The sequence below is a fragment of the Mustela nivalis genome, assembly GCF_964662115.1.
Source record: "Mustela nivalis genome assembly, contig: HAP1_SCAFFOLD_495, whole genome shotgun sequence".
Classification (NCBI taxonomy): Eukaryota; Metazoa; Chordata; class Mammalia; order Carnivora; family Mustelidae; genus Mustela; species Mustela nivalis.
Genome location: NW_028136161.1, coordinates 471,963 through 492,089, shown reverse-complemented (window position 1 = coordinate 492,089; position 20,127 = coordinate 471,963). Strand labels below are relative to the sequence as shown.

The 20,127-nt window shown below is 47.3% G+C and overlaps 2 protein-coding genes across 4 annotated transcripts in view; one reads left to right on the top strand and one right to left on the bottom strand.

Moving 5' to 3' along the window:
• Positions 1 to 1,447: 1,447 nt before the first annotated feature.
• Positions 1,448 to 20,127, bottom strand: part of LOC309857203 (ral guanine nucleotide dissociation stimulator-like) — a 211,573-nt gene continuing 192,893 nt past the window's right edge. For both annotated transcript variants that reach the window (XR_014307537.1, XR_014307538.1), the window contains 2 exons: positions 10,854 to 11,434; positions 1,448 to 9,169 (listed from right to left, as the gene is read on the bottom strand). The gene's annotated coding sequence lies outside the window, so the exon portion shown is untranslated. The remainder of the gene's footprint in view (positions 9,170 to 10,853; positions 11,435 to 20,127) is intronic.
• Positions 2,673 to 5,972, top strand: LOC309857204 (ral guanine nucleotide dissociation stimulator-like; the record flags this gene model as incomplete). 2 transcript variants are annotated; one of them, XM_082750011.1, is made up of 6 exons in its annotated part: positions 2,673 to 3,007; positions 3,517 to 3,586; positions 4,199 to 4,270; positions 4,719 to 4,793; positions 5,433 to 5,465; positions 5,847 to 5,972. In XM_082750011.1, the coding sequence occupies 6 exons, from the start codon at positions 2,673 to 2,675 to the stop codon at positions 5,970 to 5,972; spliced, it is 711 nt and encodes a 236-aa protein (XP_082606137.1). The 2 variants fall into 2 exon arrangements, with proteins under 2 accessions (XP_082606137.1, XP_082606138.1); XM_082750012.1 differs by lacking the exon at positions 5,433 to 5,465.

Here is a 20,127-nt window from a genome sequence, read left to right as displayed (position 1 = left end):
AAGAAAAGAAACAGTTTATATTGGCTAGAAGAGTAACATTCTAGCATCTGTCTAGGATCTAGTCCAATTTTTTGTCATGGTATGGCCTCCTTGAGTGGCCAAAGGAGGTGTGGTTAAATGGAAGATCTTCAAATGAAATTTTCAGGTATTCATCCTTTTGTAAGTCTCTCTCAAATACAGGAAAAAAGCAGGACCATTGATCCTTGACCTCTTTCCAGGACACAAAATAGAGGTAGGATGAGAGAAGCTGTTATCACCCAGATCTTCTGGATTAACTCAGGTATATCCACAAAAGTCTACCTTCCCTAAATGTTACTGGGTCCTGAATGTCTATTGAGGGGAAAAACATGTTGGTATTAAATTTGGGAGGAAAGGGAGCTTGGAGGCCCTAAGAAATGGGGCAGCAAAAGAATGCATCTGAAGTGAGAAGATGATTTTTATTTGAATACCTCAACTTATAGTGTTGCATAATTTAAGTTTCTTATGCAGACTTTGCTCTGGGTGTCTTTTCTGTTTGATCTATGTGTCTACCAAAGAGATCTATACACATTTATTTTAAGAATTCTTTTCAGAGTCTTTGAAGACGATAAGACCTAGGTGCAACCTAGGATGAAGCTTTGGTGGTTCAGTGGTAGAATTCTTGTTCCACAAGAACAATGTGGGAGATCCAGGTTCAACTCCTAGCTAATGCATACGCCTTCTACTTTTAAGTTTTTCTTTTTGCACAGAGAAAACGGGTTGATTCTGGGTTCTGGTTTCCAGAAATGGCAGTGGCAGTGCAGGGAGAAAAATAGCAACAATGCCTCTTTAGTTAATTCCAGGACAGAAGACCTTAAGGAGCTACCCTAAATAGGGATTTTGTAGGGCTCTGAGCCTTGAATTGATCCCACATGTTTGTTGACCTGCAGTGCAGTCATCACCTGGCAAGAGTATGTCTTTGAAGACTCAGATGTACCTAGTGGTTTTCTGCGATTTGAAATTGTACTTAAAACAATTGGCTCAGTGGGTTAAAGCCTCTGCCTCTGCCTTTGGCTCAGGTCATGATCTCTTGTCCTAGGATCGAGCCCCGCATCAGGCTCTCTGCTAAGCAGGGAGCTTGCTTCCCGCCCCCCCCCCCACCTCTCTGCCTACTTGTGATGGCTCTCTCTCAATCTCTCTCTCTCTTTCTGTCAAATAAATGAATAATGATAAAAAAAAAACCCACTGTTACTCTTGTTCTTTATCCTATCCTATCCTTTGGCCACATAGCACATGTAGTGGAATCAAAAAGTGAAGTTCCTGAAGGATAGAAGTGGCTATAGGAGAGGCATTAGGGGCTCAAGGAAGGGAGACACTTGAATGCAGAGAATTGGGTTGTGGGGCTTCTGACCTTATAAGGAGTTAGGTCCTAGTTTGCTGGTGTTGGTAAAATTAAGGACAAGAATGAACTCCATGTGGAGAGACACACTCATAAGAAAATAATTTTTATTGTGACTTTTTGTTTCACTTCACCAAATCTGATCAAAGGAACTTCAGGTTTGTATTAATCGATACACTAATTTTAGAACTGTTTTAGGATTACAAAAAAATTGAACAGATAGCAGGGTTCTCTTATTCAGTTCTCCCAGTTCTATTATTAATATATTGCATTTATATGATACCTATGTTACAAATAATGAACCAATATTGACACATTATTATTAACTAAAACTCTTCAGGGTTTTTAGACCTGAGCTTTCACTGTCCAGCTGCGGACTGTGGAGACAGGCACTGAGAAGGACTGAGCCAGAGGTACCACGCAGATGCAATGAGTCAGAAGCGAGAGCCCGTAAATGGAAAGGCTCTGGTCCCCCGCGGGGAGGAGGGCAGCTCCCTGTGTGCAATCCCGTCCATGGTCCATGGGTCGCCCACCCATCTGCCTGGGAGCCTGAGCACCATCAACCTAACTTAGGCATCTGATGCGTCCTGAAGGACAGGCTAGACACGGAAAGCCATGCTTTCAGCCACCAGGTGACAATGGGCACCTGAAAGGAGACAGGGACTGCAGGGATGAGCATTTGGAGGAGGAGATGCCCCCTTGGGAGCACCACCTGGAGCGGCCCCCTGGACATGGAATGATCAGGGTGCACACGCCTTCCTCCCTTCCCTTGCCTCTCTTGGCTCCTGAGGCATACCGCACTGGCTTCCCTCGGAGAAGAAGAGGGGCATGAAATGCAGGCTCTCTAAGCAGGCTCCGGCCACATTCGCAGCCTCCTGAGCTCCAGCTCTGACCTGGGACCCCTCCCGAGGACATGAGTCTTGCATGGGCGAACATGTGTGGGGCTCAACACACCTCCCCCTGTCCCCTAGGAGCTGTTCAAGAAGGTGGTGCCCCATCAGTGCCTGGGCTCCGTCTGGTCCCGGAGGAACAGGCCTGGCAACGAGCACCTGGCACCCACAGTCCGGGCCACCATCGCCCACTTCAATGCTGTGGCCAGCTGCATCGTCACTACGTGCCTTGGCGACCCAAGCATGACAGCCCTGGACAGGGCCCGTGGTGGTGGGCCACTGGATCCGGGTGGCCAAGGTATGCTGTGGGAGGCCCAGCTCCCTGAGGCTCAGCCTCAGGGAACTGCTCTTCTGTCTTGCTCCCTTCTCAGGGCTGAAGGCCCTGCTCTAAGGCCTGTGGTCCCTAGGCTCTTCCTCCCGGGGGCATGGCCCAACGTTGGGACGCTCAGTTCCCACGTGACTCCTCCTTTGCAGTGAGGGAAAATCCTCCCTCTCGCCATCAGTGTTCCTCTTTAGGGCTGACCTGTGCCCTTCTGCAGCTCCCTGGACATCAGCTTCACCCGTGGGGGAGCCCTAAACCGAGGGGGGCACTAAAGCTCTCGAGCATCTGGGGCTCCTGCTCTCCCACTGACAGCTCCTTCTCTTCCCTCCCCCAGGCCTGTCAGATCCTAGGGAACTACTCCTCCCTGCGTGCCATCCTGGCGGCTCTGCAGAGTGCCTCCATTCACCGCCTGCAGAGGACATGGGACAACGTTTCCAGGTGAGGAGGCTTCTCTGCAGGAGGGACCAGGATGGAGGCGGGATCTCCCACAGGCCTGTCCTTTGCCCCCCTCAGTCAGCTTGGACCTCCTGGGAGGCAGCAAACCCTGACCAAAGGACCTGGGCCCGGGGCTGCTCCTCTCAGCCTTCCTGGGGAACAGGCCACCAGGCCTCCTGCTTGAGAAATCCAATGTCCTCCATGCCCCACCCTGGCCTCAGCTGAATTCCATATTTCCACGTGGTGACTTGGCAGCCACTGAAGTCTCTGCCCATGGTTCAGCCAGAACCCCACCCAAACCGAGCTGTTCAATTAAGCTGGGAAGGGACGCCCAGGGGGACGCCCAGGAGAACTCCCTCCCATGTCCTACGAAGACCCCAGTGCTCAGAGCAGCCCAGAGCAAACCCTCAGCCAGCCCCGTGGACATGCGGGGCTTCTCCAAGAAAAGGGACTCGCACTCTACCCTGCCACGTTAGGACTCCCCTGAGCCTAACTTCTTTCCCTCTCTTCAGGAAGAACTTCCGAACATTCCAAAAGCTCTGCAGAGAAGACAACCCCCAGGGCAGGGAACTACTCATCAAGGTAGCACGGGAGGTGCAGGGCTCCAAGGACAGGAGAGGGGTGTAAGGAGGCATGATCCTGTGTGGATGAAGTAGGGAATGGCCTGAAGCATTCCTCGGGGAGCAGAAGCCTTTGGCAGGAATGTGCTGACAGCCTGGGCTGAAGATTCCCCCTGGGGCTGGGACAAGCGGGTGCTGCCCATCCAGACTCCCTAGGCGAGATTTCAGGTCTCTCTGTGTCCATCGAGAAGGTCCACATGGGGGCCCACATGAACGCGGACAGCCCAGAGGACAGGCCCCTGCTCACAGATGGGGTGGGGATGGGTTGTGGGCCACAAAATTGATGATCGTAAGAGGATCCTGAGTGCTCAGGAGACCACAGGAGGTAGGTGGAGTTCCCCCTTCTGCCCAAGGGAAAACAGGCTCAGGGAGGCCAGGCTCCAAGCTCCAGGTCCCCCATGGACTGAATGGGGGAGCTGAGATTGTTCTAGAAGGACTCGTGGCATGCTTCAGGGGAATGAAGCGTCAGTATCAGCAGACGTAGGTCGGACGTCTAGGGTCTGCAGTCAAAGACGGTGGGCGCAAGGGGACTGAGGCTACTCTGCTCTCAAGGATCTTGTCCTTGGCCCTCTAGAAGTGGCCCTCGAATAAACTGGCCAGCCTGGTGAGGCAGCTGCAGAGAGCGTGGAAGGGCCTGCCCAAGAAGGTGAGTGTGCCTGAGAAACAGGGCCTCCAAGGCCAGGGGAGAGGGGCTCCTCCCTGAGGGCTAGAAGCATCCAGATCAGGACAGGTGGGACCTGCCACTCCAGCTCCACCTCCTGCTGCCACAGTTGCTCAATGTCTTCTTTCCTGGTGACCAGGAGGAAGTAGTCTAGCAGGCTGGGTAGAGAATGGATTTGGGGCTGGGGAGGGGCCCAGGGCTCCATAGCCAGGGGTTTTTTGAATTTCAAAAAGCAGGCCTGGAGGGGATTAGGAGGAGTCTGATGTTCTGGGAGGGTGAGGGGAAAGCGAATCCAGGGGAAGCAACTAAGGGTCCTAGGCCCTTTTCCATGTGGGAAAGTGGGGTGGGCCAGGACACTGAAGTCTTTTCGGGGAGGGCCCCTGTGGGCACCAGACAGCAGGGACTCATCCCAAACCTACCCCTCATGACACAGGGTGTCGTCCCATACCTTGGCACTTTCCTCTCTGACCTGGTGGTGCTGGATACAGCAATGGAGGACTACCTGGAGGTGGGTGAGCCTGTGGATTGTGGAGGAGGGACCAGAGCCCTGAGGACAGGGAGCAGAGAGTCCCCGGACTGAGCCCTGAGCTCTGAGTCCTTCGGAGACCTCCCTTCCCCACAGCCTCACAGCCGCCCCTAAGAACTGGCATCTCTTGCCCATCTCAGTGCTGAGGGAAGGGAGTCTGCGCCCATCTCAGTGCTGAGGGAAGGGAGTCTGCACCCAGACGGGTGGCCCAAGACTGGGGAAGCACCAGCGCATCCTGAAGGTGAAGCTGCATGCGCTCTGTGTGCATGGGCTGCAGCCTCTCCCTCAGACCTTGCCTGTCGGGGACAGTGAAGTCAGGACCCTGCACATCAGCCACACTTCAGGAGCCCAGCAGATCCTGCCTGCCTGAGGCGTCTGCCGCTCCCTTCAGTCACCACAGAGTGTTGTGCTGCAGGGTGCTGACCGGGAGCCCTTTCAGCATCCCCCAGTCTTCCTTCCTCTGGACCCCAGGGCTTGCCCTAACCCCAGTCTCATTGTGTGTGTGGCTTGGCGGCCCCCTCTGCGGTCCTGGCCCATGTGCAGCCTCAGAACGAGTGGGTGTAAGGTGCTAGGACTGACCGGGGGCCTCTTTCTGAAGGACAATGGTTGTCTGCTTTCCAGGGCATTGAGATCAACCACCGCAAAAAGAATAAGGTGAGCATACGTAGCCCTGGCTCTAGGGAAGGGCAGGCAGCCCCTATCAGAGACGCCCCTGGGAAGAACATTACTTGGCTCCATCCACTCCCCTCCATTTCCCATTTCCTGGGACAGGTTGCTAAGAATGAAGTGCAAGACCCATCGAGTCAGTCAGTAGGGATCCAGAAGGGCATCATGGAGAACTTCCCTTGATGGAGGAGGGGCTAATTCTACTAGCCTCTGAGAACAGATTGGGACCAGACGAAGTTGCATGCAGGAGGGTGGTCATGTGTGCCAAGACCCAGGACACATCCCCTGTCCCGCTGCTCGGCCCTCACCTGGCCCTGTAGCTTCCCCACCCAGGCTCGGGGTGCATCCTGTGACTCTCTCCCGGCCCAGGAATACCGAGTCCTCACGGACATCATGCTGCTTCAGGCGGCGGCAGAGAATTACTGCCTAGAGCCCCAGCATCCATTCATGGCCTGGTTCTGGGCTGTGGAGCGGCTCAGCGAGGATGACAGGTGAGGCCCACTCAGGAGCTGGGTCAGGCGACGTCGGGGTGGACTCTTTCTGCTGGCCCCGCCTGGGATCCTCCTTCTAGGGCTCCCTGGGCAGCCAGACACCAGCTGTGGGAAAACCCTGGGACGGACTCCTGAATGCCAGCTGCTGCTCAACTCACAGGTGTCCCTCTGTCCTTAGCTACAACCTGTAATGCAAGCTGGAGCCGCGGTCCTAGCTGGCCAGCAGAACACAAGCACCAGGACCACTGGCTACAGCCACCATCAGACCTGAACCCGTGCACACTGGCTGAGCCAAGGATTACCCCTGGCCCTGGGCTTCTTGTGGTGCACGAGCCCCATCCGCTGCTCAACACCCCTTCCTCTCCCCTACAGAATTACTTGTTCTGGAGGGGGCAATATTGAATATAATTAAAGGGTTGTTATTTAACCACAACCACAACCACCACAACAACAACAACAAAAAGGAATGAGAACCCTTGGGATTAAAGTTTTCTTACCAAAATAATAATAGTCATAATAATGATAATAATAATAATAATAATAATAATAATAATAAAGGTTTTTATTTTCTCCTCTACCTGCCCACGTGTGCATTTGGTTCTTTTATTTCCTACGGTAATGTACAACGTGTACAGACTCTCTTCTTCATTCCTGAACCCAGAAATCTTACAGAGTCAGCAGCTATTCAATGGGGCAGAAAGGAGAGGAGCCAGCCCTCCTCACTTCTGGTGGCACTACTCATTACTGGTGGCACCTCCCAATGCCGTTTCCTCAGAGGACAGGTTCATTTCTGTGTCAGGCATCTGGGCAAACAGCAAAGACAGCCCTCAGGATCCCTGAGATGGAGACGTTGCAGGTCCTTCCCCAGGAAGGCAACAAACCCTGACCAGGAGAGTCCTGGAGAGTTCCTTCCCCTCCCTATGAACTATGTGCTGCACAGGAGAGGGGCTGCTTCTCTCCCATCTAAAGCAAGGAGGACGATGTCTTGCTTCCTTGGGGATATGCTATGCGTGAGTGTGTTTGTGTGGGTTTGGACCCAGTATTTGGGACTGACGGTTGTCGAGTTCAGTCTCCTGAATTGCATCAGCACGATGTAGGAAAAACACATGCAAAGAGATCCAACCCTGTCTGTGGAAGCTCCAAAATCTGAGGAAGATATTTTGTAAATGGAAGAAGGGCAGGCAGGACATCCCGTCCTCAGTTTCCCTATAGGCTCTCCAGCTTCACCCTTTACCAAGACTGGAATCCCCCTGGGATCCTTATCCAGGATCTCTGGATTCCTTTTCCCTGCTTCTTTTGGGTGAGGCTGGAGAAAAACTAAAGAAACTGGGAGGTGTCCCTGGCTCTATTCACATCTATGCTGACCTAGGAGCTAGGATGTCCAGCCATCCTGCATTTCCTTACGCAGTTCTTGGCAAGGCCGTGGGGCCCTTCAGGCCCCTGACCCTCTTGGTCAGGTCCATGGTAGCCACTGCTCCCTGGCTGGGGCCTGATGGAGCAGAGATTGGTTTTCCCTTGCCAGGATAAAGGTTCAGATCCTTGACCAGAGAAACCCCACACTCTCCTGGCTGGCCAAGGGCACTGTCAGGTCCAAGTGGTTCTGAAGTCCCTGGTCTCCATCATCCACCAGGTGACACACCCATGTTCCACTCACTTGTCTGAAATGGGGAACTCACCTGACGCGGTAGACCAACACACACATGGAATGTGAGCAGGGGAGAAGCATCTATCATGCAAATGGATGCGAAACGAAGCAAGGGTAGGAATCCTTCTCTCCAGACACAACAGACTCTGATCCAAAGGGGGGAGGTACGAAGCCACAGAGAAGGACACTACTTCCTCGCAAGGGAGGCCATGTAATAGGAGAGAACATCTCAAAATATGTAGACACGCACCATGGGAGCACCCAAAGGCATCCAACAGTGCATAACAAACATAAAGTCACCTTTGACAGCAGTACCATGCAGTGGGGGACTCTAACACCCCACATCTGCTAATGGACACAGGATCCAAACTGACAATCAACAGGGAATCTATGGCTTTGAGGGATGCACCCGTTTCAACAGGTAGATGCAGAACCTTCCACCCTGAAACAGCAGCATCCGCAGTGCTTTCCAGTGCACATGGAACATTCTCCAGAGTAGATCACACGTTAGGGCACAGCCCAAGTCTCAACAAACTCCAAAAGGTGGATATCATCCCACGCATCTTTTCTCAGCACGATGCTATGGAACGCCAAATGAACCCTAAGAGCAACCCTGGAGAGACCACGAATCCATGGAAGTTCAATTACATGCTACCCAACCAGCACTGGGTCAACCCGGAATCCAAAGAGGATGTCCAAATTTACATGGAAGCAAAAGGACACGCCAAGGGTCCCCAACCTTGCAGATACAGCGCCAGGGAATCTAAGAAGACAGGATCCAGCACCACAAGAAAAATCCCCAATACCATCAGCTGACACATAAGGACCTAGCCAAAGCACAACACAGAGCTCCTGAGCAGTCGCTCATCCTGGGCAAGTTGGAGCTCCTGCTGTTGGGTGCAGGCTTAGCTTCCATCTCGACTCTAAGTCCCAGCCTGAGGGGTGTTCTTTCCTTTCTTCCAGAACCATCCCCACCTGGGCCACTGGGGAATCAACCCTTCAGGGGGTTCTCGGCAGAGAGAAATGGCCCAAAGGGCCCAGGAAACAACCACCCCTTCCCCACTGGTGGATCAAGGTGGCCCATTAGCGTTCCCTCTGTGGAACATTCCACAGTGCTTTTGGGGGGACGACCCTCTCAGTCTCTGATGCCCAGTGTTTCTCAGCAAAGGGCAGATTCTGACTGATTACCCCTGGGAAGGACCTGACACTCTGCACTTCCAGCATGCTCGCAGCTAATGCCCCGGCCACCTGTCCCCGGAGCACACGGAGAGACAACTTGCCAGCGGACCAGTGGACAAAACATCCTCTCTTTCACCACCAGGAAGAGATCGATGCGCAACCGTCTGGCAGCCACAAAGAGGTGTTTGATTGTCAGGAAGATCAACAGCCAGGCAGGGCTTGGTCCACCCCCACAGGCCTCTCCTCCTCTTCTCCTCCAGAGTATAGGGAGGCAGGATGGCAGGAAAGACAGTTTGTTCAGTGGAAGCAAAATCCTGAGCTTGAGTCCCTTTCTCCCTAGTAGCCTGGGCAGTCCTATGCTGCTTCCACTGTGGCCTCTGTGCAAGACCATACGAAACACCAGTGCTGGCTTGCCAAATTCCGGGTAACTGGGCAGAAAGCGATGGAACACAAGAGAGTCCCAGGGAAGTGACAATGGGTTTGGTCATGAAAGCTTGAAGCTGTCAAAGACCATCTCTTGCCCTATGTTCCCTTGGTCAGAAACCTTTCAGCAACCGCTCAGAGGAGAGACAGGCAGGTACAGAGCAGGGATGGGGAACCCTGGGAGCCACTGTGGACCGAACCGTGGGTGTTTTGTTAACATGGGCTTTGATTCATGTGTGACTTTTCAGAAACAGAAAAGAATAAAGGGAATCAGAAAACAGAGGCGATCAAAAACACCGGCTCAAATTTAGGGAACATACTGGTGGGAACCAGGTGGGCGGATGGGTGGAAGAGGGGGTGGGGATTAAGAAGACACTTACTGTGCTGAGCACGGAGTCACATACAGAACTCCTGAATCCCTACTCTTCAACTGAAACAACGAAAATACTGTACATCCATTAGACTGTATTTTCAAAATTGTCTTTCAAAAGTGGGTATTAGGAGATCGAGATGAGATTATGCTCTGAGAGTTTCCCAATCAGGTCTCCTCAGGCTGTACGTGAATGCACATTAAAGATCAGTGAAAGAGCCCAAAGACAAAAGTGACATCTGTTGATATGGAAAGGCCAGTGCCCACCTCTGTGATCACAGAAAAAACACAGCTTCCTATGATATTGGCTATCGTAAAAGCATTTCACCCACGTCCCCTTGGAGCTACACTCCTCTGGTATTTCCATTCTACTTGGTGGTGTGTCTTCATGAAGTAGTTGAAGGAAATATTGCTAACCCGTGTTTGGTGGACTAAACCAAAGCTGGCTATCTCTAGCCCCTGGAAGACTGGAGCTAGAGGGCCTTCTGGAAAACATTGCACAACTCGATCTCTCATCGTCTATCAGAGAAGGAAAGGGAGGCCCCACAAGGGCACCAGTGGAACAGGAACACAGACGAGGTTCTCCTGACACCAGCTTCAGGATCCCAACTCCCTGAGCAAGAATGAAGAACCCCCATCCCCCCACACACAATGGACACATATCACTGGAATGGGTCAGTTCCCAGGAAAAGCAAAATGCGGCCAAACATGGAAAGGAACACAATAACCTCACTGAAGGAAAGCCCACTGGGATCCCCTGCCCTGGGTCTTAAGTTCCACCTATGCATGAAGCCATTTGATAATCACAGGGGAAGGGAGGGAAAACTGAATGGGAAGCCACCAGAGAGGGAGAAAAACGATGCGAGGCTCTTCCCTAAGAAACAAGCAGAGGACCTTAATAAATAGCATGGAGCACATGGGGAGTTAGAGAGGAGAAGGGAGTTGGGGGAAACTGGAAGGGGAGGTAATATCCCTATGTGCCACAGGAGTGACTACAGGTGCGCACCCTCCATCCTTTCCAAGGGCCTCACTACAAGTTTTCCAGAAAGGTGGCATGAATAGTAGTGGCTGGAAGGTGGATGCTGCATGACGTCCATTCTTTGTTCACTTGTGGGATGACTAGGGGCAGAGTCTCCATCTCAGTCGTGGACGTGCCAGAGCTCTCCAGCTCCCCTTCAGACACGGCCCTGCCCTCTCTCCCATAGAAGAACCTGCAGAACTATGTGACCATGAACTGGGAACACACAACAAGGGTACAAAGGTCTTACCTGAATTCAGCTCAGCATGGCAATGACAGACTGGTCCCTCTTGGAGGTTGTTCCCAGTGTCCTTGAGGCATTCGAACCCCTTCCTGGCGGCTGACTCCAGACAGTGGCTCACCTGTCACAGTGGCTCACGATAGAGGGATGAGAAGTTCCTCAGAGACAGGTGTCACCACACCACTATCATCACCCTTTGTCGTGGAAGAAGTCTATGTCCCTCGTCGGATTAAAAAACCCTTCAAACAGGACTGGAACAGGGTGCAATAAAAGGCTCCCTTTGAAGAAGGGCTGAGCTTGGGGACATGTCCAGTCCTATGTCTCACTGCTGCCATCACCACACATAGTGGTGCCCCAAATGGGCAGGGTACCATTTCCAGTACACGGCTCCTGCTCTCCCACCGTACCTATTCCTATCATCGTGCCATCCCATCTGGTCAGGACCCCAGCATCAGGCCTGTGCGTCTCCAGTTCCTGCTGCTGCCTGCCTCCACCAGCGATCCTGTTTCATCTCTGAATTCCGAGCGCCGCAGCATACATCTTCCTCATCTTCACAAAACAGGATTGCGCAATGATTTCATGGATACGACCTGCAAGGCACAGGAATGAAAAGAAAAGGAAACTCACATACTGGACATTCAGGATACTTAAAATCTTTGTTACTTGAATGACGTTATCAACCAAGGGAAAGCACAGTCCAGAAGTCGGGAGATCATGATTGCAAACCATGGGTCTGACAGGTTCTCAATACCCACAATATCTAGAGATCCCAGAAACTCAACAAGACCAAAATAAATAAATAAACAGACCAACAAATAAATAAATAAAATGTTTGTGTGAGGGCGCCTGGGTGGCTCAGTGGGTTAAGCCACTGCCTTCGGCTCCTGTCATGATCTCAGGGTCCTGGGAACGAGTCCCGCATCGGGTTCTCTGCTCAGCAGGGAGCCTGCTTCCTTCTCTCTCTCTGCCTGCCTCTCTGTCTACTTGTGATCGCTCTCTGTTAAATAAATTAATAAAATCTTAAAGCTATACAAATGGAAGGAAATGGAAAGGATACTTCCCAGCAATAATATTTCAGGAAATCCTAATTATAACAAGCAATGACATACCATTTCATAGCCATGAAGTTGACTCGCCATGGATACTGGCTGGGGGAATACTTAGAATACTCGAAAAGTTCAAGTGTTGGCCAAGATGCAGAGAAGAGAACCATGTTTTTTATGTGTGATAGGAATATTTAATGGCATTGTTTTGGTATTAGTAAGGCAGTCCTTCATAAAAATCAACTTTGAAAGTGCCATGTGTTTTAGTCATTGCACTTCTGCAGTAGATAACCAAATTAATGGACAGGATAGTCTTGACGATTTATCTGAGCACACCTTTTCATGCCAACGTTGTTCCTAAAAGCTAATCCATGAACACAATCCAAGTATCTGTCCAGGGAGGAAAAGATGTATATGCAGTCGTTGGGATAGTATTCATTCTGTAAAGAGGAACAAAACATTGACATGCCCCACCATATGGGCGAATGTTGAGGATAGTATGCTAAGTGAAAGGAGTATTCATGAAAATACCAACTTTGACTCCACTCTTAGGACCTACCTAACGTAGATTCCTAAGGACAGAAAGTAGAATGGTGTTTGCCAAGGGCTGGAAGGAAGCGCTCATGGGAAGAGTCTGAGTCATGCTAAAGAGCTTTAGATGGACAAGATGCAAGGAAATGGGAAGGTGAGTTCCAGGGAGCTTAGACAAAGATATTACTGCTTTCACGACATTTAGAATGTACTCCTTGAACTTCATGGACTTCATGACCTAACAATAAATTACACTGGAAAGTGTAATTTGCTAAGATGGTGAAATGAACACAGGACCATTTCATCTGAGCATTTATACCCTTCCAGGTAGGTCCTATCTCAGCCATTTGACTTCAGCCATTTTCCTTGAGACAACATGGAGCAAACAAAATGTTGTCCTTCTGTGCCTTTTTCAAGGTTTAAAATCAGACTTGCCCCAAACAGGACAACTTTATGCGAGAAGGTAATTTTCAGAGTTAATGTCTTGAGACATTTTATTCCTTGATCATGTTTTTAAACAAAACCCAAATTGAACATTCTACTTCATCCACTTGAATTTTCATTCACTGATTTTTTTTTATGCTTTTTTTTTTAAGATTTTATGTATTTATTTGATCGAGAGAGAGAGAGAGAGAGAGAGATCACAGGTAGGGCAGATAGTCAGGCAGAGAGATGGGGGGAAGCAGGATCCCCGCTGAGCAGAGAGGCCTATGTGGGGCTCGATCCCAGGATCCTGAGACCAGGACCTGATCCCAAAAGCAGAGGCTTAACCCACTGAGCCATCCAAGCACCCCATGAGTTATGCATTTGATGTGATGTCTATCTTAAAACCTGTTGATTTTCTGTTTGTCTAAAATTTTTATGGTTTTCTGCTTATATTTAAATATATTTTTTAAATAATAATTACATAAATTTATGATCCATTTTGAGTTAATTTTTATATACAATGTGAGAATTTAGTCAAGTTTAGTTTGTTTTTTTTTTGTTTTTTTTTTTTCATGTTTTAACTTTTTATTTTTTATAAACATATATTTTTATCCCCAGGGGTACAGGTCTGTGAATCACCAGGTTTACACACTTCACAGCACTCACCAAAGCACATACCCTCCCCAATGTCCATAATCCCACCCCCTTCTCCCAAACCCCCTCCCCCCAGCAACCCTCAGTTTGTTTTGTGAGATTAAGAGTCACTTATGGTTTGTCTCCCTCCCAATCCCATCTTGTTTCATTTATTCTTCTCCTACCCACTTAAGCCTCCATGTTGCATCACCACTTCCTCATATCAGGGAGATCATATGATAGTTGTCTTTCTCTGCTTGACTTATTTCGCTAAGCATGATACGCTCTAGTTCCATCCATGTTGTCGCAAATGGCAAGACTTCATTTCTTTTGATGGCTGCATAGTATTCCATTGTGTATATATACCACATCTTCTTGATCCATTCATCTGTGGATGGACATCTAGGTTCTTTCCATAGTTTGGCTATTGTGGACATTGCTGCTATCAACATTCGGGTGCATGTGCCCCTTTGGATCACTACATTTGTATCTTTAGGGTAAATACCCAATAGTGCAATTGCTGGGTCATAGGGCAGTTCTATTTTCAACATTCTGAGGAACCTCCATGCTGTTTTCCAGAGTGGCTGCACCAGCTTGCATTCCCACCAACAGTGTAGGAGGGTTCCCCTTTCTCCACATCCTCGCCAGCATCTGTCATTTCCTGACTTGTTGATTTTAGCCATTCTGACTGGTGTGAGGTGATATCTCATTGTGGTTTTGATTTGTATTTCCCTGATGCCGAGTGATATGGAGCACTTTTTCATGTGTCTGTTGGCCATCTGGATGTCTTCTTTGCAGAAATGTCTGTTCATGTCCTCTGCCCATTTCTTGATTGGATTATTTGTTCTTTGGGTGTTGAGTTTGCTAAGTTCTTTATAGATTCTGGACACTAGTCCTTTATCTGATATGTCGTTTGCAAATATCTTCTCCCATTCTGTCAGTTGTATTTTGATTTTGTTAACTGTTTCCTTTGCTGTGCAAAAGCTTTTGATCTTGATGAAATCCCAATAGTTCATTTTTTCCCTTGCTTCCCTTGCCTTTTGCGTTGTTCCTAGGAAGATGTTGCTGCGGCAGAGGTCGAAGAGGCTGCTGCCTGTATTCTCCTCAAGGATTTTGATGGATTCCTTTCGCACATTGAGGTCCTTCATCCATTTTGAGTCTATTTTTGTCTGTGGTGTAAGGAAAGGGTCCAATTTCATTTTTCTACATATGGCTGTCCAATTTTCCCAGCACCATTTATTGAAGAGGCTGTCTTTTGTCCATTGGACATTCTTTCCTGCTTTGTCGAAGATTAGTTGACCATAGATTTGAGGGTCTATTTCTGGGCTCTCTATTCTGTTCCATTGATCTATGTGTCTGTTTTTGTGCCAGTACCATGCTGTCTTGATGATGACAGCTTTGTAATAGAGCTTGAAGTCCGGAATTGTGATGCCACCAACGTTGGCTTTCTTTTTCAATATCCCTTTGGCTATTCGAGGTCTTTTCTGGTTCCATATAAATTTTAGCATTATTTGTTCCATTTCTTTGAAAAAGATGGATGGTACTTTGATAGGAATTGCATTAAATGTGTAGATTGCTTTAGGTAGCATAGACATTTTCACAATATTTATTCTTCCAATCCAGGAGCATGGAACATTTTTCCATTTCTTTGTGTCTTCCTCAATTTCTTTAATGAGTACTTTATAGTTTTCTGAGTATAGATTCTGTGTCTCTTTGGTTAGGTTTATTCCTAGGTATCTTATGGTTTTGGATGCAATTGTAAATGGGATTGACTCCTTAATATCTCTTTCTTCTGTCTTGCTGTTGGTGTAGAGAAATGCAACTGATTTCTGTGCATTGATTTTATATCCTGACACTTTACTGAATTCCTGTATAAGTTCTAGCAGTTTTGGAGTGGAGTCTTTTGGGTTTTCCACATATAGTATCATATCATCTGCGAAGAGTGATAATTTGACTTCTTCTTTGCCGATTTGGATGCCTTTAATTTCCTTTTGTTGTCTGATTGCTGAGGCTAGGACCTCTAGTACTATGTTGAATAGCAGTGGTGATAATGGACATCCCTGCCGTGTTCCTGACCTTAGTGGAAAAGCTTTCAGTTTTTCTCCATTGAGAATGATATTTGCGGTGGGTTTTTCATAGATGGCTTTGATGATATTGAGGTATGTGCCCTCTATCCCTACACTTTGAAGAGTTTTGATCAGGAAGGGATGCTGTACTTTGTCAAATGCTTTTTCAGCATCTATTGAAAGTATCATATGGTTCTTGTTCTTTCTTTTATTGATGTGTTGTATCACATTGACTGATTTGCGGATGTTGAACCAACCTTGCAGCCCTGGAATAAATCCCACTTGGTCGTGGTGAATAATCTTTTTAATGTACTGTTGAATCCTATTGGCTAGTATTTTGTTGAGTATTTTCGCATCTGTGTTCATCAAGGATATCGGTCCATAGCTCTCTTTTTTGATGGGATCCTTGTCTGGTTTTGGGATCAAGGTGATGCTGGCCTCATAAAATGAGTTTGGAAGTTTTCCTTCCATTTCTATTTTTTGGAACAGTTTCAGGAGAATAGGAATTAGTTCTTCTTTAAATGTTTGGTAGAATTCCCCCGGGAAGCCATCTGGCCCTGGGCTTTTGTTTGTTTGGAGATTTTTAATGACTGTTTCAATCTCCTTACTGGTTATGGGTCTGTTCAGGCTTTCTTTTTCTTCCTGGTTCAGTTGTGGTAGTTTATATGTTTCTAGGAATGCATCCATTTCTTCCAGATTGTCAAATTTATTGCCGTAGAGTTGCTCATAGTATGTTCTTATAATAGTTTGTATTTCTTTGGTGTTAGTTGTGATCTCTCTTTCATTCATGATTTTATTTATTTGGGTCCTTTCTCTTTTCTTTTTGATAAGTCGGGCCAGGGGTTTATCAATTTTATTAATTCTTTCAAAGAACCAGCTCCTACTTTCGTTGATTTGTTCTATTGTTTTTTTGGTTTCTATTTCATTGATTTCTGCTCTGATCTTTATGATTTCTCTTCTCCTGCTGGGCTTAGGGTTTCTTTCTTGTTCTTTCTCCAGCTCCTTTAGGTGTAGGGTTAGGTTGTGTACCTGAGACCTTTCTTGTTTCTTGAGAAAGGCTTGTACCGCTATATATTTTCCTCTCAGGACTGCCTTTGTTGTGTCCCACAGATTTTGAACCGTTGTATTTTCATTATCATTTGTTTCCATGATTTTTTTCAATAATTCTTTAATTTCCCGGTTGACCCATTCATTCTTTAGAAGGATACTGTTTAGTCTCCATGTATTTGGGTTCTTTCCAAACTTCCTTTTGTGGTTGAGTTCTAGCTTTAGAGCATTGTGGTCTGAAAATATGCAGGGAATGATCCCAATCTTTTGATACCGGTTGAGTCCTGATTTAGGACCGAGGATGTGATCTCTTCTGGAGAATGTTCCATGTGCACTAGAGAAGAATGTGTATTCTGTTGCTTTGGGATGAAATGTTCTGAATATATCTGTGATGTCCATCTGGTCCAGTGTGTCGTTTAAGGCCTTTATTTCCTTGCTGATCTTTTGCTTGGATGACCTGTCCATTTCAGTGAAGGGAGTGTTAAAGTCCCCTACTATTATTGTATTGTTGTTTATGTGTTTCTTTGATTTTATTATTAATTGTTTTATATAGTTGGCTGCTCCCACGTTGGGGGCATAGATATTTAAAATTGTTAAATCTTCTTGTTGGACAGACCCTTTGAGTATGATATAGTGTCCTTCCTCATCTCTTATTATAGTCTTTGGCTTAAAATCTAATTGATCTGATATAAGGATTGCCACTCCTGCTTTCTTCTGATGTCCATTAGCATGGTAAATTCTTTTCCACCCCCTCACTTTAAATCTGGAGGTGTCTTCGGGCTTAAAATGAGTTTCTTGGAGGCAACATATAGATGGGTTTTGTTTTTTTATCCATTCTGATACCCTGTGTCTTTTGACAGGGGCATTTAGCCCATTCACATTCAGGGTAACTATTGAGAGATATGAATTTAGTGCCATTGTATTGCCTGTAAGGTGACTTATTGTATATGGTCTCTGTTCCTTTCTGATCTACCACTTGTAGGCTCTCTCTTTGCTTAGAGGACCCCTTTCAATATTTCCTGTAGATATGGTTTGGTATTTGCAAATTCTTTCAGTTGTTGTTTGTCCTGGAAGCTTTTAATCTCTCCTTCTATTTTCAATGATAGCCTAGCTGGATATAGTATTCTGGGCTGCATGTTTTTCTCGTTTAGTGCTCTAAAAATATCATGCCAGCTCTTTCTGGCCTGCCAGGTCTCTGTGGATAAGTCAGCTGCCAATCTAATATTTTTACCATTGTATGTTACAGACTTCTTTTCCCGGGCTGCTTTCAGGATTTTCTCTTTGTCACTGAGACTTGTAAATTTTACTATTAGGTGACGGGGTGTGGGCCTATTCTTATTGATTTTGAGGGGTGTTCTCTGAACCTCCTGAATTTTGATGCTCGTTCCCTTTGCCATATTGGGGAAATTCTCCCCAATAATTCTCTCCAGTATACCTTCTGCTCCCCTCTCTCTTTCTTCTTCTTCTGGAATCCCAATTATTCTAATGTTGTTTCATCTTATGGTGTCACTTATCTCTCGGATTCTCCCCTCGTGGTCCAGTAGCTGTTTGTCCCTCTTTTACTCAGCTTCTTTATTCTCTGTCATTTGGTCTTCTATATCACTAATTCTTTCTTCTGCCTCATTTATCCTAGCAGTTAGAGCCTCCATTTTTGATTGCACCTCATTAATAGCTTTTTTGATTTCAACTTGGTTAGATTTTAGTTCTTTTATTTCTCCAGAAAGGGCTTTTATATCTCTCGAGAGGGTTTCTCTAATATCTTCCATGCCTTTTTCGAGCCCGGCTAGAACCTTGAGAATTGTCATTCTGAACTCTAGATCTGACATATTACCGATGTCTGTATTGATTAGGTCCCTAGCCTTCGGTACTGCCTCTTGTTCTTTTTTTTGCGTTGAATTTTTACGTCTTGTCATTTTGGCCAGATAAGAGTAAATGAAGGGGCAAGTAAAATACTAAAAGGGTGGCAACAACCCCAGAAAAATATGCTTTAACTAAATTAGAAGAGATCCAAAATCGTGAGTGGGGAGAAAGGGGATAAAAAGAGGTTCAAAAAGAAAGAAAGAAAAAAAAAAGAAAAGAAAAAAAATTTTTTTTAAAAAAAGAAAACACCTGAGAAAAATGTAAAAAAGAAAAAATATATATATTAGATAAACTAGTAAAAAATCGTTAAAAAAAAAAAAGTAACAGTTAAAAAAAAAATTTTTTTTACCCGAAGGCGAGAAGAAAAAGAAAAAAAAAAAATGAAAAAGAAAAAATTAAATTAACTGCAAGACTAAAGAAAAAATCACAGGAAAAAAGCCATGAGTTCCGTGCTTGGCTTTCTCCTCCTCTGGAATTCTGCTGCTCTCCTTGGTATTGAAACCGCACTCCTTGGTAGGTGAACTTGGTCTCGGCTGGATTTCTTGTTGATCTTCTGGGGGAGGGGCCTGTTGTAGTGATTCTCAAGTGTCTTTGCCCCAGGCGGAATTACACCTCCCTTACCCGGGGCCGGGGTGAGTAATCCGCTCGGGTTTGCTTTCAGGAGCTTTTGTTCCCTGAGCGCTTTCCGTAGAGTTCCGGAGGACGGGAACACAAATGGCGGCCTCCTGGTCTCCGGCCCGGAGGAGCCGAGAGCCCAGGGCCCCACTCCTCAGTGCGCCCTCAGAGAACAGCGCCCAGTTATTCCTGTCTGCCTGACCTCCGGCCGCGCTCCGAGCTCACCGAGCCTGCGATCGGTTCAAGGTAACACCGAGCTGTGAGCTTACTGTCGGCTCTGTTTCTGTAGCCAGCTTTCCCGTTCCAATACCCGCAAGCTCTGCGACACTCAGACACCCCCGATCCTTCTGTGACCCTGCGGGACCTGAGGCCACGCTGACCCCGCGTGGGCTTCGCCCCGGTTTAGCCTCTGGAGCGATGTCCCTCAGCGGAACAGACTTTTAAAAGTCCTGATTTTGTTCGCGGTTGCTCCGCCGCTTGCCGGGAGCCGGCCCCTCCCCCTGGGGTCTATCTTCCCGTCGCTTTGGATTCACTTCTCCGCCGGTCCTACCTTTCAGAAAGCGGTTGTTTTTCTGTTTCCAGAATTGCTGTTCTTCTTCTCTTCGGTCTGCCGATGGATTTTCAGGTGTTTGCAATCTTTAGATAAGCTATCTAGCTGATCTCCGGCTAGCTGAAGCAGTCTCAGCTTGCTACTTCTCCGCCATCTTCAAGTTTCTTCACTGATTTTTCAACTCAGAACCCAGTGTTGATGCACGTGGCCTGGATGTTACTATGCCTATCATAACCTACCGACTTTAGGTTCTGCTGTTTTCAGTTTGGTTTACCTGTCATTCCTTTGCCAAGTCAACTTTCATGAGGTTCATTATGAATGGTAAAATATCCTTGGCTCCAGTTGTATTGAAGGAATTGACACTGAGCACCATTTCAGCTACACAACACAATGATTTAGTATATGTGCTGCCGAAGCGAGCACCACAACACAATGATTTAATTTTCCTAGGCCCTAAAAGGATGACCAGAATAAGTTGACCACCATCACCTCTTAGAGATACAAAGAGAAAA